General features: G+C 41.0%; 1 protein-coding gene across 2 annotated transcripts; it reads right to left on the bottom strand.

The window, feature by feature from the left end:
• Nucleotides 1-378: 378 nt before the first annotated feature.
• limk2 (LIM domain kinase 2) lies at nt 379-25070 on the bottom strand. 2 transcript variants are annotated; one of them, XM_066689293.1, is made up of 16 exons: nt 24811-25070; nt 23804-23900; nt 13840-13975; nt 11192-11301; nt 8950-9132; nt 8417-8522; nt 7328-7536; nt 6649-6835; nt 6474-6560; nt 6145-6276; nt 5652-5708; nt 4628-4693; nt 3929-4103; nt 3721-3776; nt 2587-2744; nt 379-1877 (listed from the first exon to the last, which is right to left on the bottom strand). In XM_066689293.1, exons 1-16 carry the CDS (start codon nt 24824-24826, stop codon nt 1679-1681), a joined length of 1974 nt encoding a protein of 657 aa, XP_066545390.1. In that variant the 5' UTR covers nt 24827-25070; the 3' UTR covers nt 379-1678. The 2 variants fall into 2 exon arrangements, with proteins under 2 accessions (XP_066545390.1, XP_066545391.1); XM_066689294.1 differs by lacking the exons at nt 23804-23900; nt 24811-25070 and adding an exon at nt 17578-17678.
• Nucleotides 25071-25529: the final 459 nt, after the last annotated feature.

Below are 25529 nucleotides of genomic sequence, written 5' to 3'. Positions count from 1 at the left end.
TGGGAGTCCTGAATTCCAGCACTCTGGAGTAATTAAAACTCAAACATTCCTCATGATAAAGGGAAGGAAGAATGTCAGACTCGGAAAGCACAAACGGTCAGAGTGTGCTCTGGGAATTTGTGCAATCAGTCATTTTCACATTCAAAAATCTCTTGCTCCTGCATTTTCCACGCTTCTCGTGAAAGCTTATGAAAGACATTGAGAAACATAAAAAAGCCACATGGATAATATTCAGTTGCACAAAAAGGCGATAATTTCCTTTTGGAGAAACCTTGATGAATTTTCACTTCCTTTCATAATTCTAAATGCCGTCAATTTATACTATACTTCTTCACCTCAACCCTAAACAAATACCAACATCAAAACATGTAAACAAGCCACTTTCAACCTTTTATTACATGTACACATTTTCTCTTAATGTGGGCAACACAATTATACACATAGTAGTGGTTACTATTATTTTACATGTCAGTACCTTAGAAACAGAAAATCTAACTTCTTCACATTATATACATTTCATATTCTACATTCTAAGTTTGTATTTTGTGTTTGTTATAGAAAACAATGAACCCCCAGAAAACAAAATTACAAATACACAGTCTACATACATATATGTATGTATATTACACACAATCACACACACACTGTGTATATAAAGAAATTCAATTCTATTTTACAGACAGCTTTTTAAACAAAAATAAATCCTCCAGTTTTATACAAGTCTCTTATGAGGGACGTTCATGCGATTTAAATTATACATACTATAGTAGGATGCATTTTATTCCTTATTCACAAGACATGGCTGCCCACTAAAGGGGAGCTTTTTTCGTCCCCCTAACATTCATTATGGCGTGTAACCCTGCTCCGAAACTGTCACACTTACTGACTTTAGTTTGTTTTTTTAAAATACAACAGGCAGGTTAATCCGAGATGAGCAGATAAAACTAATGCAGGCATTAGCAAAACAGAGATCAGGAACGTTCTGTGGTACCAGCAATTTTGGTATTATGTGCGTTTCTGTCTAGGCCACTAGCCAACATGTTAAGTCTCCCTATATTTTTTTCTTCAGATAATGATTTGTGTTTCCAGGGCAACTATCTCTAGCTTTAGTGTTGGGTTCTAATCGCCCTGGCTTTAACGAGTTCAGGATTCCAAGCACTCCCAAGAAGCTCCGCCCACTTCAGGGCTTTTCTGCAAGTTAAGCATTACCAGATTGTCCGAGCACGGAGGAGGACTCTCACCGTGTTCAACTACACAGTTTGTACACAGCAAGCCCCACTGAAACCAACCAGTTGAGGCACAGAGAGAAACACTAAAGGGTATCAAAGAAGGAGAGAATTCATTATCAGCAAATCATTATTGCGCTAATCATCCAAAACAAGGAGAAGTGTGGTGTTCTGTTCATTTAAACCTATGCCCTTAGAGGTTAGACTTTGATGTGGTGCCTGAATGTTGCATAAGGCGTCTGTGCTCTGAAATGCTACTTTTCTGATTGTTAAGGGTGGATTTCTGAAAGTCTTCCCTTCCCTCAGAGTTGCATATTTTAACACAATACAGAGAGCTGGATCTACACTAGGAGTAATCCCATTAGTACAAGGGTTGAGTCCAGTTTTAGCGGTGGAATCCCAGAGAGTGTAGTGCATATCGACGTGCCGCTCCCAGCAGCCCCAGGCAGCAGCTAGGCTCTGTTCTCGGCCAGCGGGGCGTCCCCGGAGTGCAGCAGCGCCGGGCCGGTCCCAGGCAGGCCCGTGCCGTTGGGGCTGGGCGGCCTGCAGAGGCTGTTGTGCAGCTCCTCCAGCTCATTGGGCAGCGGGATGCCCAGCTCCAGGTACAGGGCCAGGGCCTCGAAACAGTCCTCCAGTTTGTTAAAGTCAGGCCTTGGAAAAAGGAAACGTAGGAGAGGAGGAATTAAGTCATCTTCAGGGAAAAAAAAAAAGAGGAAACATAAGAAAGCAATTTGGTTCCAGACGCGTCTCTCTCGAAAGCCAAAATGAGATGATCTCTGGGTCATTTTTTCAACAGATTTGTGGTTTACACAAGGACTGAAAATAGCGGGTATCTTTGGGCATTGGTTTCAGGTCTTTCCCACACTTGGCACTTCCAGCTGGCTGGCGAGGCTCGTGCTCGAGAGCTTGTCACTACAGCAGCTTCACAATATTAAGAGCTCTTGGCCGGGGTTCCTCTGTGATCCAAATTAGTTTTTAATTTGTTATTACATTGTGCCTGCAATTGCATTAAGCTGATCCATCGTAATCCACTGGCAATAGAACTTCAGTGAAAGACTCGATACAGTTTTCCTGTCACCTAAAACAATCCAGTGTTGAACTTACAAAAGCACCAAGATAAACGGGTGACTTTAAAAGTGTAACCACAACAAACATATAAACCTGCAGTACAGGATAGGATTTCATTTCTCTGTCAAACAATTAGCAACTAAGATTCAAACAATCCAGCAGCAGACTGACTGACTGACTGACTGTGAAAACGCTGATGTGTAGTTTGACCCTCAGATTCTTAAAATCACTATAAAACAGGTGGGCCAAGTTGTCGATTAAATCAAAGACAACCCATATAGCAAAGACCTACCTGCTGTCGGGGGTGAGATCACAGCAGGCGACAGCCAGGGGGAAGAAGGCCGGCGGGCAATCTTCAGGGAGGAACTTTTCAGAAAACTTCTCCACGTTCAGCCCAAAATCAAACGTCCTGGGCAGACATTCTGGATCTGCATATACCTGTCCAATAATCTGAGAACAAAATTTGCTTTTATAGTATAAGCTCTATGGTTTAGAACCCATGTGATCTTTTGAGATGTGCGTTTCTCCAATTAATCCATCACTGAGCTGTCATATGTATAATTCAGTAAAGCCTCGACCCATTAAGGGGACCCCAGTAACCCCCAGCCATCCGAATAGTTTCGACAACTAAATTGCAGGGCAGAAACCCATAAGCACTGGTGGTCACAACGGAGGTCTCAAATGACTGTCAGTTACACATCAGGATTTTTTATATATATATTTTAATATAAAATCCTATTGGGGGCAAGGATTGAATTCTCTTCCAATTCTTGGACTGCAGCAGCAGCAAAACCCCCGATCCTCAGCTGGTATAAATGGAAAGACCTCGCAGTTTAGGGGAGGGATACGATAATTGCAGTTTTATAGGCTACAGAGCTTGGAGGCAGCCTGGACGTGGACCCTTTAATTATCTCCATTTCCTTCCATATTAGAGAATTTCAGAGGCTGCATGGTTCTTTGCAAATAAATGTCTATGTTGTCCTTTAAGAAAACTCTTGATAATTGAGCACATTTTCATTGTCAAAGGGAACATTCACTTCCACAATCTCTCCGACAACCAAAAGACAAGGACGTGCTCTTTTACTCAAATACGCTGCCACACTGCAGGCATTACACACTAGAACAGCGAACATGGGGAAAAGGCTGAGAGGAGAGGTGAAGCCACCCACACTCACAAAACACAGGGTCCGTACTATAAATACACAGACTATTATGAAAATGTGAAGAGTTTTGGTGATGATCTCTCTACATAAGTTACTCAATATTTAGTGCAGGTTCATTAAGCCAAAATATCCATACGTCCTCCACTTAGTCTTAAAAGCTTAAAACGCTACAGTCTGTTGTAATGATATTCCAATGATAAGGTTCTAAGTTCTATCCAGCTCAAAGGATTATGGGAAGACGGGAGTAAAAATGGGGCACTTACCTCACACAGCATAATCCCAAAAGAGAAAACGTCCACTTTCTCATCGTAGCGTTTACCTGCAAACCAGAACAAAACAACAATACCATGAAATACCAGTGAAGAACCACATCACTCAGCATTTGTGAAGGTCGGCAAACCATCTCATAAAAGCTCTGCATCAACACAAGCACAAGAGACTGGGACACTGAGAGAAGGGCCCTGCGCTCACCATTGAGCATCTCTGGTGCCATCCAGTATGGGTTTCCCACCACGGTGTAGCGCTTCTTGCGGTCCACTCTCCTCAAAGTCCTCCTTCTAGCAGTGGGCTTCTCTGGCGGGCTTCTGGTCTTGTTCTCAACAATCAGACGGGACAGTCCAAAATCCGCCACCACCACCGTGTTGTCCTGAGTAAACGCCACAAGGACATGTTACCACATGTCTCTCTGCAGCTTTTACTACAGTTCTTATACATACACTTGGATCTGTTCTGGGAAAGCAACGGCTATATACCCCCTCCCCCACTCATGATGCTGAAAAACTAATTGATATTGTCAGAAACTTTAAACAATGTGAAAGATCTGCAGGAGGTATCTATTTTTCCTTCAGTGTTGTTTTATCAACTTTGAGGGAATGTCAGTCTCAAAATGCACTCTGGTTTTATCTGGAAAAACTACATTAACAGATTTGAACAAACAGAATGACACAAACATTAAAAAAAGCAGCATTTTAAAGAGGAAATCCCCCCCCATGAATGTTAAATGGCAATGTTTACATCATTGGCTCCCAAATAAAAAAGCTTTTCTAAAAGATAAACAAAAACAAGCACGGACAGCTCACTCTCAGACACGTTTTATATTCCTCCAAGCATGTCTTGCCCTGGGGGCTTTTTGAAACATTATTCTTCAGAAATCCTGCAAGAGACACATACCAGTTTGACCAGGCAGTTGTGAGAGTTTAGGTCTCTGTGGACGATACTCATCGAGTGGAGGTAAGCCTGCAACAACAACAACGACAAACAAAAAAAAAGGGAAAAGCACACTTTGATGGTTATGTTCAATTCATCAGTTAAATAAAACCCACAACATTGCCTATTGCACATGGTACTGCGATATGACTGAACAAGGGCACTGGTGCAGTCACATCCCCGCCACCTCCGTGCCCCTGGGCCTGGCAGCACTTTAGCAGCAGGAGGGGGGTAAGGAGTAGGGGTAGGGCATTTAAACTCCTGTTTATTTCCATTTTGGATACACCAATGTTTATTCTTTCCACAAACACACAACGTAGGTGGTTATATATACAGTGCGTCTGCAGGAGTATTTCAGTGCTGGAGACACTACAGCTCTTGTGTCTAAAGTAGTAGAAGTGAAGACCCTGGATGAATAGGCCCAGAGTCCAGCATAACTTGAGCTGAAGGGGCATCTCCCTGGAGACCAATAGGGCTCTCCAAGGAAGGCTGAAGGTTTACCTCTCCTCTGGCCCCTTGGGGCTTCATAGCGGAGGACAGGGAACGTGGGAGCAAGACCCAGTGTACTGGGAATGTGCCCCTTCTTCTACAGTTCTTTTAGAGTCAATCGAACAGGGCATTAGTCTTCGGCTGTGGCGTTGACTTCACGGAACATAAAATTAAATCTAAAAATATATTCCATGTCAAAGAAAGCCGGATCCTTTACCAAAGTTTCTACACAGTACAAAAAGCTTTTGGACTTGCGACTGAATTAAAATAAATCACGCTGTGCTCCAGGGACTATTAACAAGCATCAGGAACTCCAAATGTCCATAAATTTGATTCGGCGGCAAACAAAAAGCATAATATAATTTAATAATAATAAATCTGAAGGGAAAAAAATAAAAAATAAAAATAAAATTAATATTGATTTTGCACACGTTCATCTGAAAGCAAGATCAGATATCCAAAATAAATGAAAAACAGAATTAAAACTGTAAACACGCACCATTCCAGAAGCAATGCCCTTGGCGAAACTGATCCTCTGTTCCCATGGGAACGGATCCTGTTATTTAGGAGAAGACAAACAACAATTATAAAAAGTGCAAGTGCTTTCTTTCTTTCCTATTTTCCTTCCCCCGTTACACAACCTCCAAATCCTTCCCCATGATAAGCTGCGACTCAGATGTCATCTCTGTAAGAACAGGGTGTTACTTCTGCTCCAGCACAAACGATTAAGTGCCTAAGACCAGGAAAGTCTCCCTTCTAAATCGTTAAATCAGGAGGCTTGTGCGCTACCTTGCTCTCCCATTCTGCATGCTAACTATCCTGAGCCTTAGCACCAGCCAAAAAAATCACAAGCTATTTTCTATTTCAGGTGACCCAGTAAGCAGTTAGTATCTTAACTACAAAACAGGAAATTTAAAAAGGACTAAAAATGGCCGAAGGGTACTTTATTGTATGTGCCAGCTTAAGGGAAAGCAACAGACGGCGATACGCACCATGTCTCTGATGAAATCCTTTAGTGTCCCCCCTTCGATAAATTCCGTTATTAAATTCAGTCTCTTGTCCTTGTATAAGACTCCAATAAATTTCAAGACATTGGGATGTTCCAGGCTGCGCATTACTTTCACCTGAGGGAAGGGTTGGAGGAGATTGAGGTTAAAGGGATATTCATAACTTTATTGCACTGCAAATTACCCATGATGCCTCTTTTCACATCCAATATGCTTCCAAAAGACCATCTCAATTGTTAATATAACCCATCTAAAACCCTTTCTACAGAAAAACTATACCCCCACAGTGCTGGGCAAAGAACCTGGAAACGAACCTCCTTCAGGAATGTTTTTTGAGTTTCCTCGTCACAACGAATCAGCTCCTTCATCACCATCACCTCTCCGGTGGCTTTGTGTGTAACCTGAACCAAAAGTGCAAAGGCCGGATTAACATCACCTTATTGAGGGACCCGAGGTATCAAGATGCATGCTAAAAGCCATTCGTTCTACCTTGATGGCCTGGCCGAAGAAGCCCTTTCCCAGCACCTCCCCGTGGATGAGGTCGCAGGGGCGGAAGATGCGGTGGGAAAAGCTGGAGGACGAGCGCAGGGATTCGGAGCGGCTGATGTCCCGCGTCAGGGTGGGGTGCTCCTTTGGAGAAGCAGGGCCGGGCGATTTACAAATACTATTACTGCGCCTGAAAAAAAAAAAAAGTCGTAAAAACCCAAGTACACATGCTTACCCGTTAGGGAGTGGTGAACGAGAGTCGGAGAGCTCCACCCCCCGTTTTCGTTCACCACTCCCTAACAGGTAAACTTTCCGGTTTGTGGCACTAAGAGAAACTTCCAAATATATCTTTATTTAGTTTACTGGAAATCCTAAGGAGTGTTCTGGACTTAACACAGTAGTCTGAAACTAACTGGTCCCATATTGGAGATTTCTGGTGACTTCAGAACGCACGTTGGCCTGGGGTTTCAATTGAACCATTTTCCTGCTCTGGAAAGTCCCTTGTTTGGAAGAAACCTCCATTATTACTGTGCAGGGAATGCCCAGAGCTGATCAAGGACTTACCAAAGCACAGTTTAAAATGATCAAATGAAATCTTACAGATGTTTGAAGAGTTCTGCAGAAATTACCATAAGAGCTACATGGTTTACAGTGGGATGGTCTAACCAATAATCTTCTGTACCTCAGAGATTTCCTTTTCAGCGTGCCGTCATCAATGGTGTCCCTGCCTTCCAGGACCGAGGGTGGGGACAGCCTCAGCGGAGAGGGGACAGGCACCCCCAGGCGGTTGCGCGAGGACCCCAGTTGAAGCCTGTCCAGACGCTGCCTGACTGGGTCGTACTCGATCAGCAGCTGCAGGGTCTGGTTTGTCCGATGAATCAAATCTTTTACCTACACATCAGGTAGTTGAAAAAGAAAAACGAGAGAAAGGCAACTGACTAATAAGATACAATTTTCAACAGATGGAGCGAGAGACAGAGGGACAGAAAGAAGGCAGTTATATTTGAACACTTTTGTTGTAATGGTATTTAACATCAGCAAGCAAACATCTAATTAGAAGATCCCAGAGATCAGAGATCTTAAATATACACACACATATACATACGGCAAGGACTGTCTATGATTCACCATCTCAATTTCTCAATAGAAGTCTTTTCATAAATAACTGGGCAGGGAAGAGATGATGCTCACATTTTTGTGCATAAATCAAATATGGAATGCATACAAAATTGTATTACAATGCAACTAAAACATTCTCCCAAACCAAATGGACACCACACCTTCCTGTGTTAAAGAAGCACAGGAATGTGTTAAGAATGGAGAATAAAATCCAAACATTTAGAGCATTTCAGCAGCAGTGACTTAAAATGAGCCAGAGCAACCAACATGGGAACGATCCACTACAATCTTATCACAGTTTGTCAATTAAACTGGCGTACATTCAGGGATGGAAATGATATACGTGCAAAAACTGGCAGTATATATCTTGTGTAGCTGGGGTGCAAACACTAAGCTAAATAGTAGAGTAACTAACAAAGCTTTATTTGTGGTTTGTGTTTTGCGGCTAAAAATGAGGATCGGATGTTGGTCCATTGAGAAGCTCAGGAAGGAGGGCCGATTGTAAGACCACAGTGAACTCAATCCTTGGGAAAATTGTTGATCTGCAACCCATTAGTGTCCGTTTAGAGAAGCGCCTTTTCATATGCTTTTCACATCTGCAGCGCTAGATTAATTATTGTGCTGGATTTCACCACTGGAACAAAATAAGTACCTCGTCTTCCATCAGGGCTCCCACTTGGATTCCATTGATCTCCAGGATCCTGTCACCAGCGTGGATAGCATTCCGCACCTCTGGACTGATGTGCATTTCGAGAACTCTGGAGCACAGACACCAAAATAAATAAATACTGACATCAGAAAATATACTGCAAGAGTTATTATGAAAACCTCCAATCTCCCAATTTACTTCTGTGCTATGGCTGAACCACTTTTAGATTTAGATTTTTTGTAAGGCATTAACATTAATTAAAGTATATATTTAAGCTTGATTTAGTACAGTGCCTTGAGGTAGTCTTTACAAAAAGTCTGCATGGAAGCAGAGACAATAAAGCAATAAGAGTACATCTGTTTTTCTACAACAATTAGGCACGCTATTGGTATATCATTGTGGGATCAGGTGATATTGAACATTCATTATGTAACACATTACAGTGTAGTCAGGCAGCACTCATGAATGTCAACCTCCAATTGTGACAATTCCTTCACCCCATTCTATCCTTGAGTCTCAAATCAAGGAAAGCTCACTCTTTGACTTGGACGCTGGTGATGCTGCAGTCTCGGACGATGGACACGGAGAAGCCCCTCTTGCCGTTGGTGGCCGCGGGCACCGAGAGGAGGGTGAACGTGTGAGGTAAGGAGTCCCGGGCCGTGTCTGGAGAGCGCTTCTGGAACACGGGGGTGAGGACAATCTGCTTGTGACACTTCCCACTGCGGAGGAAAGACATCCGTCAACTCCCTGCGCTGGCTCTGCTTCGGGACTAGGGTTGTCACGATACCAGAATTTTGAACTTCGATACGATACCAGATCAATTTCAAGGTACTCGATACCAATTCGATACCACACACACGATCTGTACACACAACATGCATTAGCATTCCATTCATAAAGATGCACAATCTTCACTCCAGATCAAAAGGTCTGGAGCAGTAAACACAAGTATCATAGTATAGTGCGGGGAGCTAATAACGCTCATGTATATTTTGGTAATTTCTTTGGCCAAAATAACAGAGTATTCTATGACTGGTTTAATCTGGCTTGTTGTAGTAACAGTCAATAGGCACATTCATGTTTATGTTTTACTGCATTATTATTGCACAGATTTATTATATATTGAAAATATGTCCCATATGGGAATTGAATGTCCTTTTATTTGATATAAAGAATATGCATGTAACACACACCAGTCCTTATACAGACCAGAAAATAATACACAAATGTAATAAGTTATAAATGCTTAAATACAATAAAGCCGACAATCTGAGCTTTGTAATTAAATCATTTGTATCGTGTTGGGAGCTGAAACGCGTAAATGTCGACACGTATATTCATATATTAATCATAATTATTTTATTAGCAGATGACACAAAATATACACAATTGAAGAATCACACCTGATCTCTCTCTCATCTGCCCGTCTTCTCGGCTCAGCGAGTTTCTAACGTTGCGTTGGTTATTCACTCTTGGTCTCGTTGCAGACCCAGGTCTCAGGATTAATGCCTTGATCAGCCACGGTCAGATCATGCGCTAATTATTTAGTATCACATGCGGCTGGCGATAGATGCCGCTCACCAGCGCTGCACAGCAGTAAAGACACTGCCGGGTCTGGATGCACAGACAGCTGCTGAAACGCAGTCTGTGGCAAATGCACTGCAATGTACGCAGCTGTATACAGACAGTCAAACCATCTCAAAGCGCTTTCACATTGCATGTTATATTTTAATTTGCTATGCTATTTATAACTGGTTGTTTATGTTTTTCAATTGTGTATTTGCTAGCATATATGCATAGGGATTTCTACTCCAGTTTACACACTTTGTGTAAAATGTGTGTTTATGTTTATGTAGCCTATATGCGCTCGTTTTGAAAAATGCGCCGTGAAAATGTTGTGATGGTTCAGATGTAAAAATACTACATTTAATTTTTAGTTTTCGTCACACACTTGTTTCATAGGAGAGACGCATTCTGTGGGTGCGGTGGTATTTCATCCGAAATCTCGGCGGTTCTAGTGTTAAAAGCTCAGTCCAATCAATACCAAATTGAACAAAAATACTACAGAAAAGTGGTGCAATGTCTCGGCGAATTGTGACTATCCAGTCTTTCCTTTTCTTTGTCTACTTGAAATCTTTGAAACGACAGGGCTGTGCCGGTGTTGTGACAAACTGAGCTACTTTGTCAGAATGAGCTGCCTAGCGAAAGTACGCGTGCGCAGTGAACAGGCCCAGAAATCTGCCGGTAATAATGATGCACATTTAAAATGATTTTGACCGTGTTTTCAGTCGGGGCAGCTCATTGCAGACGGTAGCCCACTGTTTTCAGATACCGGGCAGCCCATCCTGATAGGGAAGCGCAGTTTGTCATAAAGTAAACCACTCACACGGCCAGGAACACAACAGGGATGCGCGTTTGTTTATCGCACTGATGCGGAACAGATGCGTTGAGAGCCCCGTTTTCGCTGGGACCGTGAATAAAGTCCATTGGTTACAACATCGGCTGGCTCTTGTTTGTTTCCCCCTGAGGTGTATGGTGTCACTGCGAGGTCAAAAATACCTTTTTCCCGTTAAATGAAAGACGCAATCACCCAATTTTCATTATAAAAGTAGAGTGCTCCGATGCTTCGATATTACCGAATACATAGCTCCGAACCGTTTCTGAAATTTGGTATCGCGGTAGTATCGACACTACCACATCACAGAAAACAAGCTCCACCTACAGCAAGGAATCCCAAAATGGACTTTTCTACTCTTGCAAGGGCATGGGTGAACTTACCAGTACAGTTTGGAGCGCTCTACCAGTGCATATGTATCTTGTTCTTCAATCACCACCTTGCAGCTCAGGCAAACAAAGCACTCGGGATGATATTTGTACTCCCCTGCCACCTATAGATACATAGACAAAAAAAAAAACTAAATTCAATGTCCGAAGCACAGCAATCTGAACATTTAAAAGTAAAGCACTAGCCAGAATAATCATTACAATATATTTCACCTCTTCAGAGCCCTGCTTCACCATTCCAGTGAGGTTCCAGTGCGTGTGTGACAAGAGCAACACCTGGTTGAGGTTTGAGCCCCAAGCACTGTGGCCGTTAGTGTAATCAGGCCTGTAAAGACGCCTCCCTGTTCCCATGACCCGCCCTACCACTTACACCTCACACAGTCGCCTCATTGCTCGTCTGACTGGAGAGGATCCAAGGTGGGATCACTCACGCTTCATGTGGCTTTGGGGGTCATTTCTGTGTGCTGAGTAAGTGCACGAAACCCTCACGATGACATCACTGTTTGACTCCAGGGAGAACTACAGAACGTTTCAAAGGCAGCATCAAAGAAAAGAAAAATCCAGCGAAGAATGTACACAGCTGAGTACTAGAAATGTGATCTTGTTCCAGTGTGATTCTTAAAGGACGATAAGGATATTGAACATTACTCACTAAGTACTGTGGACACCTTGTAGCATACCAAACCCATTTCTGTTTCAGCCATGTTTTCTTTGGGGTTTAAAAGTCTGTACATTTCCCTAAACTGATTTCAATACAGAGCCTCAAAAGCCACACACTGCCCATATACCTTATTCTAGTGATTATTTAATTACAATGTAATGAGAAAGTATTAAAAAAAAAAAGTTCCTAATATTTTTACGTTTTATTCACTACTGGAGTAAAACTGAAAGAGTGCTTCAGTGACATTCAGAAAAAGGAGTCATTCTCACACGGTTTTATGGATGGCGGGGCTTGTTTAAGGCTATTGATGACCTCGGGGAAATTGAACTCGATTTGATAAATGCCTTTGATAAAACTATAATTTAGAGTTTACTTTAGAGTGTATATGGCCAATTCAACAATCAGTGTTGCTTGTATACAGGAGAAGAATGATGTAATGCATACTTTGCAGTAGCGCCACAAGCATCTCGGAGGAACTAACGTTATGCCTGAGGTTGCCGTGGCAGCCCACAGCGAAGCACAGAGACAGGAAATATGCAAATTGGCATCTGTACAATGCTCCTCAGTGTACTTATTACTGTATGGATGCTATTGTCAAAGGTACTAAAAGATGCATTTATTTGAAAAGGTATGTGAAGGATGTAGCTCTACAGCATCACTCTACATACTAGGAATAAGGGGCCAAATTCATTTACATTCCCTAAAACCTCCCAATTGAAATCTTCATGTTTTAAATGTTTTCAACCGTTTGTTTACATTTTTAATTTGGTACATCTGCATTGAGGTTCTTTGACTTTTTAGACATACAATTTGCTGCCAAAATAAATACATTTCTAAATATAGAAACTTTACTAGCACATCAAAGCACAGAGATCAGAAATACTGAAGACACTATACAGTACTCTGATGAATAAGGACTCATTAAAAAGCATGCCCCATTAACTAATTACCTTATTAAAAGTACTAAATGAGCTACTCCTTCTACCCAAACATACCAGGTACAGCTTTAAATACGAGCAGTTACTCCAAGCAACTCCCTTAAGCCAAGTGCTGTGACATTTTATGTCAAGTTAGCTCTGGATTAGGGCATGATGCCATGAAGAAAAAAAACTGCCAAAAATACTTGGCAGAGCTCTTTACATAAGCTGCCAAAATAAAAAGGTTTATTTTTTAGCTTTGTTATCGACATAGCACTTTGTCCTTTGTTTTTTTTAAACAATATTTTAAAAATCTACTTTAAGAGGGGAAAAAGCTCCTCAAGTAAGGTCCCGTACACCCTATTTTATCACAAAGAAGGAGGATTTTTACATAGGGCAGTAAGGTTCACAACTAAAGTTCCTTCAAATGCACAAACATTCAGTTTTGTGGTACTGCATAGTGTTGCAGTGATGACAAAACCACAGCTTAATCCCCTGCAGCTTCACTTTCCACACAATCGCTTTATGAGGTCGTCAGCGCTGCTATGAAATAAAAATCCATTTAGTGGCCATTAACAACGTACATGCATCTCAACTTTTGTAGATCTTCAAACTGTCCCTGTGAAACCCAGATACAGTTCTGCCAGATTGGAATGGGCCAGACCTGGACACAACACTCCTCCAAACCTCTGATTTCCTTTAAATAAAAACTGAGTCGTGTGGCCATGAGGTTGGAAACCTGAGAGCTGGCTACAGCACATTGCTAGTCTTGGCTGGGCAATCGAGGGATAACCACATTGCTTTAATGCTCTCATGAGCCGAGGCACACGCGATGACTGCTCCCCAAGCAGGAGCCTGACGAGAGACACAGCAGGGCCACAAATGAACCCTTTGCTTATGCAATATGTCCAACAGCTCGGTAACAACTAATGTAGAGGGGAAGAAGGGCTCTGGATATAAGAGTGGACCAGAATTGTTGGTGGAATTACTTTTACTCTTAGAATTACTCTAAACCTTTCGGCAAAGGCCATTCAAGTGTGAAATCGATGTCCCTATGAACTCACCATCGCTGGCCCAGTCATGAGCAGAGTGCAGCCGTGACAGGACTCCCCGAAGTTCTCCCAGTAATGCTTGTGGCAGTACAGTTTGCCATCTTTCTCATAGTACCAGTTATTCAACAGGTCACAGCACTGCGAGCACCTAAAGAGGAAAAATATAGGTACAATTAAAATTAAGAATACAAATAAATAAAAAAAGACCCCAAACTTCTGGTCCTCTGGATTTTCCAGGTAAAACACTTAACCTTTTAAACAAGAACAAATTAACGAAAATGGAGACAAATGCACTGAACACCTGTTGATCTAGAGATGCCTTAAAGCCAGGCGCTACATCTCATACAAGACCGGGAATAGAAATCAGAGGTGGTGGTACAGCTAGGACCAACCTTCAGCGACAGATATCTGACAATGGAAAACGAGATTCAATCGTTTGCAGGTATACAAGAATTATTGGATGTCTGCCTAGTCCACAGTGGGATTACTGTTCTAGCACACATTGTTTAGTTTTTTCCTGCCTCAAAAGAAGGGGATTTTCTTGAAATGCGGAGACAAAGAAGATGGATGCTCATTTCACAGATGCTGCATGATTGGAAAAGAAATTACAGCTTCACAGAAAAGCACACACTCCATACCTCCAAGCAGCCTAGAAATTTGTGTGAGAGAGAGTGGGAACATCCTGAACCTCAAGAAATACATTCCTTGGTGTGTTTTCTACCCGTTTAATACAACAGGACTGCTTCATTCTTCATACGTGTGCCAGCTTGTCCAACCCGCAGGGTAGGCCTGGGAGATTTGCTAAGAGGAGAACAATGCTGCAAGCTGAAAATGACTTCAGAGAGGCTAGTTTAGACGTGGGAGTGAATTTTTAAACTAATTGTAAATGTTAATGTGAACTGATGGGCAGCTCAGAGTTGACCAGCCTGGCCATTAGGCCGTGTCACTGGAGTTTGTTAATTTATGACACTGATTTGCAGTAAGGCATGTAAAAGCAGCCTCACTTGGCCCCCAGAGAACAAACGTCTTCATCAAAAGCACATTTAGCGTTTCCAAGATTCAGATTTGCCGTTAGTCTTCGTTAAATTTAATCCCATTCTATGCTTAAAAAAAACACTGCAGTTCCAATACAGTACATTCCAAAAGAACTGCTTCATGTAATTTATTTTTTTGGTAGATGAAACTATGAGAATACCACAAATCAATCCATGCAGAAAGTAATTTTGGAAAGGAAAAAAAAGTTGACATTTCCAGTACAGATCACTATACTATTTAAAATGAATACTTCAATAATTCTTAGTGGTTTTTTTTTTTTTTTTTAAGAAAATTGAGAGGGACAAATTACTAGTTAGTCAGGATGTTGTGAAGAATAAAGTTTCCCTATATGAATTATTGAGGACTATTCTAATGATGTATTAATAGACTGAAGCAAGCAAACTAAAATTAAAATAAAGCAAAAGATAGAAACAACTTTTCGCTGTTTCATTGTACTACTCTGTAGCCCTACCACTATAGCAGGGAGAACCGATACTTCATTCTCATAACTTCAGGACAGTTCACAGGTCAAGAGTTATGTAACGCTCTTGAAATTAATATACATCACCAGAAAGTGAGTCTTAACATTCCCTTTAGTTTCCTGTAATGATTCTAATCACTTCAATTTTAATTTCCTGCCATTTAGACACCAGCAGGGAGTTACTCGACATTATTCTAGAGATGGAAGGCTGTTAACGTTTAAAAACCCTTACACTGCCGAGTTTTATTGAAGGACTGCTACACTCAGAAGAGCTTCAGAAAATCAGCCATTGTTCCCTTTGTTACGCTGCGCTCCTGATACAGTGGTTACTAAACAAGCTAGATTATCACAGGAAAGCAAATCAAGGCCAATCAAAACAACACATGCTGTAATCCAGATTTGTACAGAACGCAGCACAATTACAGGTTCACATCGTCTCGTTTCGATTCCGTCCACTCCCTCCGTTTTAACAAGAGCTGGCCAACCTCAGAGAATTTAACATCTGCAGCCTGAAAGATGAAAATAAACATACTCGGAGGTCAGAAATCAAACTGTGCTGAAAACAAAAATGAACACCTGTAAGCTATGCTGGTCATTCTCCATATACAGATTTGGACAGTGCAAGACAAAAAAAGCTTCAAAGGCCTGGAAACAATTTCACCTTTTTTATTTTTCCCTTCAAGGGGGATGAAAAGCACATGGTGCACTATATGCTGCAGCTTAACTCGTACTGAACAATTTGTGCAAAGCGTCGTCTCAGTAGGTGCTGCACATTGCGGCGGTCTAGTGGAGCTCAGACAGACACAGCTCACTGAATACAGACACAGAAGAGGCTCAACGGAGTCTGTCTGAAAGGCTGCCTCCTGCGTATGTGGAGCCTTGATATTGGGTCTTAAGCAATAGGAATCACACGGCTGGTTACTGGCAAGAACCTGTGCTTTTGCAAGGCTTGAGGGATCACAGCAATATCTTGCGATGACAGTGCCGGTGATCCTAGCTAATCGGCCAAAAAAATAAAAACTTGCTAGAAAATTCTTGCCCCATGATTCATAGCATTTCTTTCACTGACAATAAGAAAAAAAAAAAGAAGATTCAGGGAATTGTTTAAAGTCAAAAACACCTCTGACGGTGCTTCAGATGTACTAGGCCTACATCTTTTAGAAATATTAGGTTAATGCAGTCCAGGAACATCGCATTGTTTACAGTGTGTGGCCAATGTTTTAAGTTTTTTTTTGCACAGAAGATGAAAGCAACTGAAAATAACTTATAATAGCTCCGTTGCCTGGACCTTCGATCAATAGGAAATCTCTCTGTGGTCCTGAGAGCAAGCGCTGATAACAATCACATTAAGGCAGTGGCTACATTGGAGGAATGCCAAATTAACTCTTAGTTCAGAGATGAATTGCAGTCCAAGAAAAAAAAATAAAACAAAGAAACATTAAGTGCAACTAAACAACACAAATTAATCAGTTTCCTTTCTTGTAAGCGACCTGGCCATAAACAAAATGCCACTGGAGTCAAACAGGCAGGAGGTGACAATGAAATCTCTTCGTAGCTGCACCACCCAGGACTTCCAGGTGTGCATAGCATTATTTCACTACAGATACCGTCTCCATACAATCCACAGCAATACTTTTTTTTTCCATTTCATATTTCAAAGTTGCAAGAAAAGCACTATTCCATTTAAAACAATGTGGATATTTCACAAGCTCCCCCTTTCCTTTTTGGGGAATGTATTTTTTTTTATTGTAGAGGACGAGACCTTCAAGGTAGTGGTAACTGTAACTCTCATATATAGCACAACATTTCAATTGTCAATAAGACTTACTGCATATGCTTCACCAACGTATTTAAGTCAACCCAAATATACCTACATTTCAACGTAAAACATGAAACATCTTTGCACAAAGGATGTTGAACACACCATAGCATGTGCCAGCCTGTAAGACACTTCACACAGTTGCTCAGTACAATGACTTCACATGCGCAGACTCAACATCTGCTCCGTTTCCATCAACAGGCGTAAAATATCAATCAGCTTTTCAAAGTCTCCGTCAGTCAGGAATGATCATTTCAGGTGATAAAGGGAGAAGAGTTTGGATTTATTTTCTTTGATACAGTGACTCAAACTACAACATACCAGTGATACAGGTTATAAAAAAAGTAAACTCCAAAAACCAATGAAGACCCAAAGAAACTGAAAACAAAATCAAAATCACACTTCAGCAACGTACCTTAACTTTCCTTTAAGCTTGACGTATGCCTGAGAGGGAACATAATTTCCCATCTTCAGTCTCCTAGACCTTATATCTGTTTGTGTGGCCTTCTCCTTGTACACTCCTGTTGCTGGTGTTGAAATGAAGTGTGATGAAATTAAATGCCTTCTGTATTCAGTGTGAGTAACGAGCAGGTTTGTGTGTGGGGGGGGGGGATGTTAAAAAGTGTTAGTAAAGACTTCCATCTGTGCTAGAAGAATAGCGATCAGTCACACTGCTGAAAGTGCAAGTTCAGTCACAATGCTGCAGGGTCTGTTGGCTGAGCTGGATTTACAGTAATTCTCCTGATGAACCGCTGCTCTCAAATCATAGCAGGAAATGACAGCAAGGCTTTCTGTGCCATGTCAGATTCTTAATTGCTGACAATCCCATTCCTTGTTAGCTTCTTTTTATCAACACCTCAGTCCATTATAAACTAAACTACTTGTGAATCACTGTGTGGGTGTGTCTTTATATCTTGTTCCTTGGGTGTTGGCAAAATATACATTTGTATTCCGAGTAAATGAAAGGGAAAGATGCTGATTATAATTGTAATTACAGATAAAACATTCTAGAGAATGGCATCTGTTTAAAACACAATGGCAGTGCTCACATCAGAGAAAACATTGGTTTATTTAAAAGCATCTTAGAAATCACAGGGATGGTTTCAAAGACCAAGAATAGGAGGTGAACAGAAGTACAGTTAAAGCCTTGTTCATGTGGATGAACTATGATCTGCCTTCCTGTGCTCTCCTATAAAGGTCCAGGGCCCATAACACTGAATCGGCGTCTGGGAATGCAGTAGCACAACCCACAAAGCTCTGGAGTGTGCTTGTGAAATACACAATCCGTAAATTGGTAGAGGGTCACGTCAACATTTTAGAATGTCAGACGACAATGGGATAAATCAAGGTAGACAATGGATGGAGGAAAGGAAAACCTACAACAGATGGGAGGTTCTAGAATGTTTTGTTTTCTATGCACTACACAAAGATATCTGCATATTTTACCCTGGTTGGTTTCAAACTGCAGGACACCCTATTAATGTGTCCAAAACCGCATTATATATATACAGTGGGGGGAAAAAAGTATTTGATCCCCTGCTGATTTTGTACGTTTGCCCACTGACAAAGAAATGATCAGTCTATAAATTTTAATGGTAGGTGTATTTTAACAGTGAGAGACAGAATAACAACAAAAAAATCCAGAAAAACGCATTTCAAAAGAGTTATAAATTGATTTGCATGTTAATGAGGGAAATAAGCATTTGACCCCTTCAACTTAGTACTTGGTGGCAAAACCCTTGTTGGCAATCACAGAGGTCAGACATTTCTTGTAGTTGGCCACCAGGTTTGCACACATCTCAGGAGGGATTTTGTCCCACTCCTCTTTGCAGATCCTCTCCAAGTCATTAAGGTTTTGAGGCTGACGTTTGGCAACTCGAACCTTCAGCTCCCTCCACAGATTTTCTATGGGATTAAGGTCTGGAGACTGGCTAGGCCACTCCAGGACCTTAATGTGCTTCTTCTTGAGCCACTCCTTTGTTGCCTTGGCTGTGTGTTTTGGGTCATTGTCATGCTGGAATACCCATCCACGACCCATTTTCAATGCCCTGGCTGAGGGAAGGAGGTTCTCACCCAAGATTTGACGGTACATGGCCCCGTCCATCGTCCCTTTGATGCGGTGCAGTTGTCCTGTCCCCTTAGCAGAAAAACACCCCAAAGCATAATGTTTCCACCTCCATGTTTGACGGTGGGGATGGTGTTCTTGGGGTCATTCCCCCTCCTCCAAACACGGTGAGTTGAGTTGATGCCAAGGAGCTCGATTTTGGTCTCATCTGACCACAACACTTTCAGCCAGTTCTCCTCTGAATCATTCAGATGTTCATTGGCAAACTTCAGACGGGCCTGTACATGTGCTTTCTTGAGCAGGGGGACCTTGCGGGCGCTGCAGGATTTCAGTCCTTCACGGCGTAGTGTGTTACCAATTGTTTTCTTGGTGACTATGGTCCCAGCTGCCTTGAGATCATTAACAAGATCCTCCTGTGTAGTTCTGGGCGGATTCCTCACCGTTCTCATGATCATTGAAACTCCACGAGGTGAGATCTTGCATGGAGCCCCAGACCGAGGGAGACTGACAGTGATTTTGTGTTTCTTCCATTTGCGAATAATCGCACCAACTGTTGTCACCTTCTCACCAAGCTGCTTGGCGATGGTCTTGTAGCCCATTCCAGCCTTGTGTAGGTCTACAATCTTGTCCCTGACATCCTTGGACAGCTCTTTGGTCTTGGCCATGGTGGAGAGTTTGGAATCTGATTGATTGATTGCTTCTGTGGACAGGTGTCTTTTATACAGGTAACGAGCTGAGATTAGGAGCACTCCCTTTCAGAGAGTGGTCCTAATTTCAGCTCGTTACCTGTATAAAAGACACCTGGGAGCCAGAAATCGTGCTGATTGATAGGGGATCAAATACTTATTTCCCTCATTAACATGCAAATCAATTTATAACTTTTTTGAAATGCGTTTTTCTGGATTTTTTTTGTTGTTATTCTGTCTCTCACTGTGAAAATACACCTACCATTAAAATTATAGACTGATCATTTCTTTGTCAGTGGGCAAATGTACAAAATCAGCAGGGGATCAAATACTTTTTTCCCTCACTGTGTATGTATATATATATATATATATATATATATATATATATATATTATACACACACACACACACACACACACACACACACACACACACATTAAAAAAAAAAAAAAAACAGTGCAGAGTGATTTGTTTTTTTCCTCTCTCCTTTTTCCATTTGCCTCACTCTGCCGGAAGAATTGCTTTATTGTATTCAGGAAAAACCTGTTACTCATAATCGGCCTATTAGAAAAAGACTGGGCTGCTTTGCAATTGGCTGCTTGACATTTCAGTGGCTGCCTTGAGAACATTTTTTGAAAAGCTGACAGTGAAATATAAAACCATGTATAATTATCCAAGGAACGCTTATATTACATCGCAGAAAGCCTACACACGGATTGCAAATGCTACCGGTAGTAATGGCCCTATGGCAGTGAGACGAGACTGTAAAAAATGTATTAGGACAACAAAGTATGAAGTCTCGCTAAATGCTGGGTGACTTAAGGACAAAGCAAGAAAATTCTGCAAGTGCCCATTAAACCGGCTAATCCCTTGAAAACATCCTTTATAACATTATGCAATACCTGTTTTAGAAAGGCATCTTGCGTCGTCTCCACAAAGAAATAGCTACACACCACAAATGCTGTGTTTGTAATGTGTAGAAAGCCAAATCACACTCCATGGAGAACATTCTATTTATCACACTGATTCAATCAACTCCTCCCCTTCGGTTTCTCTGAGGAGCAAATGAGTGCCAAAGATGAACTATTAAGAGCAGCGGTTAAACAAACTAGTAAGCAGTCATTGAGTCTCAGTTTAACGAACGAAAATGCATTGTGCTGTGCATCAAGATTTAAAGATCTTTAAAAGTGGTTCTCAGTGAAGCACAGATTTCTTCTTCTTTGCAGTCCACTGACCCATTTGTGAAAAATTAGTCAAAAATCAAAACATTACGAATCTCTTTACCCTTTGTATTCTACAGTGAGAAGGCTGACAAGGGGAAATACCTCCGTGTATAACAAACCGTTCAAGGAAAAACAGAACTTCAAAAGGAACTTACACAAGCTTCAGGACATAACCTGACACACTGTTTCCAGAAATTATTTGGTACTGCTTTACAAATTATTAAACCTGTAGATCTCTGTGATTTCTGGAGTACAAAGTGTAAATCTCCCACACAGATTCCTGAGGCATAACAAGGGAGGTAGATTTGTAAGGGACCTGAAAACCATGCCAAACCCACAACTGTAATTCTAATGAAACTGAAAAACATCCTTGTTGTATACAATTGTGTAATAAATAAGATGACTTGTTCTTAACCTCAATTAAACATCTTTTTGGGCCGTAAAAACTAAACTAAACATCCACCATGTGCACAAGTTGTTTTAACAGCTACAATGAGCATCCATTAAGAAAAATGTTTTTGTTGAAGGGGCAATTCCACTAGTTGATAATCCTGGTCCTGGGGACCCTGCCCAGGTGGTTTTGGTTCCAGCTGAGCTTTCAATTACTTAATTGAACCATCAATTGAACTAATTTGCTTCATTTCACTTTTTAAATTGTGTAGCTTATATAAAAAAAAAAAAAAAAAAAAAAAAAAGTTGGAGATTTCAAGCTCCATCTACAGTTTCATACTTAACATGAAATCTACAACTGTTTAGAGTACCCCCTGCCCTGCTGGTTTTTGTTCCAACCTAGGTCTTAATTACTTGATTTAATGGTATTATTGCTTTGTTAGGTCAATTAAGGTTTCAATTAAGCAATTAAGACCTCAGTTGGAACACAAACCAGCAGGGCAGGGAGTACTCCAGGACTGGTTTGAAAACCCCTGATCTAAACACTACTCTGTAGTATATGGCTCCTGCTACCTATACATCTTAGGCTACATCTTATTTTCGCTATTAAAAAAAAAAGATTTTCTTACTTGTAAAAAACAATAATCTCTGTCTTCTAGTATATGGTTAAGCTAAACTTATTTTTGAACCTGCAGTGAAATGTAGATTAACTTTCCCAAACTTTGGGGAGTAAAAATGTTTGTCACGTTAGAGTGAGATATTTCAATATATTTCTATGGTTACAGGTGCAAAAGTAAATTTCCTACCAATAAATATTTCACCCACAAAGTGCAAAGGGAGTGAAAATGTTTGCTCATAATGGCAGCCACTACAAAATAATGTGTGGAAAATGTGAATACTTTGTATATTGTTATCCTGTGCAATTCACCAAATAAAATTAGCACTAGTCTAGACTACCTTATGAACAAGCCAATTCTGTTTCAATCTCCTTTCCTTTAACCCTTTCCTACAGTTTTCCTGACTATGTATTGACATTTCTAATCCACCCAAAGAGAGATTGTAATGATTAGATTTTATTCATCAATGCAGCCTGCCCTTTTTCACTGGAAGTGAATGTAAAGGTGCTGTCACAATCTCCAGATACGTGCATTGGAATTCTACGAAAATAGATCTGCAATGTTTGGATCTGAATGCATAAGATGAAGGTCTAGTCTGGTGTCTCAGTTTTCATTCCACACACAAGTATTGACTGAAAACTGAGACATCTAACTATTCTCTGAAAACTTCTAAAGTCATGAACTAATCAGGAGAATACATAACAGTAAAGCTGATTTTGTAAAATGTGAAATACACAATAGGCAAGAAGGTTAGGATACACGTTTTCTTTCAAACCTGGGAGATAAAGAACATTTGATTCGTTACATTTGAAGTTCACAGCTGTCAAGAAAACCAAAAGCACCCATAGGAAAGAATAATGCCAATATGCCTTTCCAACACCAACATTTTTAGGAAATAGATATTTTCTGAGTTATGACCTTAAAATTCATGACCTGCTTGCATGTGGATTACCATCAGTATTGTTACAAGATAGGCATTTAATCTGTGATCTGTGCAAACAAAATCACTAGCAAGGGGGAAAAATAAGAATACAGTCTCTCCACCCTTGCTGGCATGCATACAAAAACAGAGTATAGCACTCAGACTAAACACAAGGAACTGAACAGTGGAAAGCAATTAATAATATTGAAAACAAAAAACAAGTTCGTTTTCCGGATGCATTCTTAAAAGCCAAATCCAATACAGGAAACCACACAGACAATTAATATGACTTTAATTACTATCCATGATTATGAAAACCATGATAAATTATGAAACACGATTCAGAATTGTTTGAAAAGTTAAACTTTTGCTCCACGCGAGACTTCAGGCTTTGTTCTGTATAGGCATTTCCTTTTAAACTCCTGGAGATTTAATTGAGCTGAGGAGATTAAAGGTTGTGCATTGTCTTCAACAGACACACAGATACGAATTAAGATATATGCCAAGACATGTCAGATTACAATTTATAAGGTCTGCAAGTACATTAGTTCTTTTAATTTGGGAAAAGCTGTAGCATAAATTGGATAACACTACAATGATATGCGTCACAACGCCAAGATGCGTCCTGGGGCAGTTTCTCATGGTTAAAACAAAGGCAGAGCATAACTGGTTGTATACATATTGACTTCTCAAATCAGGCATTAATAATCTATAGTGAAGGGCAGGCAATGAACTTACTGGAAGCAGGAATTGTGCCAAATGTCTTGGAGCACTTGAATGTAGAAAGCGTCCTGGATCCTGTCCCCACACCCAGCACAGCGACACTCCTTCTTACCTGGAGAGGCGTAAAGCATAGTAAACACATGAACAATACCAACACTCCCTGAGCCACTGATACTGGTCCCTCCAACAAAGAAATACAAGAAGGGAAATCAAAAGGTAATTTTGTGCTCAAGACAGGACATTTCCTAACTCACACATCACATTGTGCATTTCATATAACATGGATTTCACATTTAAACATGATAGCTTTACTTGTATGAATAAAAGCACTCAAAGAAACCAACAGGAACTTCTCCTTATGTAACCCAAGCTTAGGTTGATCAGCATCCAAACAATCACAGCCTAAATATGGTTTGCTTTATTATGTTCCATCAAGAGTTATTTTTAGCAAGGAGAAAAGTATAGAAGTATCTTTACAGAGACTTTTGTGGCAAAAAACGAATAGAAGGACAATAATAACCAAAATGTCACCACTATTGTCTGAGATTCACAAAGCCTTTTGTTAGCAAGCAGAAAAGCAGCAAATGCTCAAAGTGTACAAATGGACACTTCACAAAACGTCCTATCAATTTCCTCTCTAAAAAAGGTAAACGGACACCTTTTAGGAGCTACACCCGTGTGTGTGTTTTGTGGCAACGCACTGCTGGAGTGGATGTGGATTCAGGTCAACTATAACAATGGCAGATGCTTTTAATAAGTGAAGCAGCTTCTGGTCACAAAAGAGATGTGGATCTGTGATGTCGTTTGTTTGACTGATTTAACACCAGACTGAACTTGTTCTCGCACCTTTGCATTTGCCCCGGTTCAAACGAGTGTAACTTAAAGCTAGTCAAACCTAATGGTAATTATTCTTCACGACACACTGAACCGACGTTAAAGTATTCAACTTAATTGATGAGTGAATAAAGAAACACGCTGTCAGGTCGTATCGTAAAGCCAGTCAGTTCAAATGAACAGCTCACCTTCCAGTTCGTCCATCTAGCTGCTGGTCGAGATTGGTTTTGCTGAAGTTCACATGATTCTCCGGGGCCCCGCAGTATCGTCGGGGGAAAGAGATGCACCGCCGCGTTACGTAACGCTTTTCTGTGACTGAGATTTGGGCTTTAAATTCCTCTTCTTCACAGACAAGCGAAACAGCTCTGCCGGGAGTTTGCTGGAGTTTCTTGTTGGCAGGGTGAATGACGTCATGCACTTGACATTCCAGTACGGAGACCTGTAGGGATCAAACGGCAACACCTGGAACAGGAGTTGCAGCTGAAACAGTCCCGTCGCCAGGCGGTCGGTCGGTCAATAAGCTGCAGCCCCACCAGTCACCAATAGGGACCGAGTAGACATATGCAAAAAAATGCACGCTATCCCATAGACATCGTGGATATCCTGCTTTACATCCCTTAGCCACGCAAGTGTCTGTATTATCTACCCATCCCTTATACACCGGCACTTCACCTGTGCTTTACCACTAAACTTGAGCACTTTTAGCATTTTTAAAACGCCGATGTTTTTTTAGACAGTTGGAAAAATATACATTATTATTATAGTTTAATGTACAGACATTTTCCAGGTTTCGACCTCTAAAGCACAATGTTAAGTCATGTATATACATGTACACAAGCCTGAACAGCGTCCTTAATTAGTTTACACTACTTCACTCTAGCTGTGGATCAGTTTAGTTGGTCCTTTA

This window comes from Amia ocellicauda, chromosome 17 (genome assembly GCF_036373705.1).
Source record: "Amia ocellicauda isolate fAmiCal2 chromosome 17, fAmiCal2.hap1, whole genome shotgun sequence".
Classification (NCBI taxonomy): domain Eukaryota; kingdom Metazoa; phylum Chordata; class Actinopteri; order Amiiformes; family Amiidae; genus Amia; species Amia ocellicauda.
This window is presented reverse-complemented; position numbering and strand designations above follow the sequence as displayed.

Coding starts and splice junctions, on each gene's coding strand:
- limk2 (XM_066689293.1), bottom strand. Junction 3,777..3,928: donor GGCACCAGAGATGCTCAATG/GTGAGCGCAGGG, acceptor TCTGGTTTGCAG/GTAAACGCTACGATGAGAAA. Junction 2,745..3,720: donor TTGGGATTATGCTGTGTGAG/GTAAGTGCCCCA, acceptor TTTTGTTCTCAG/ATTATTGGACAGGTATATGC.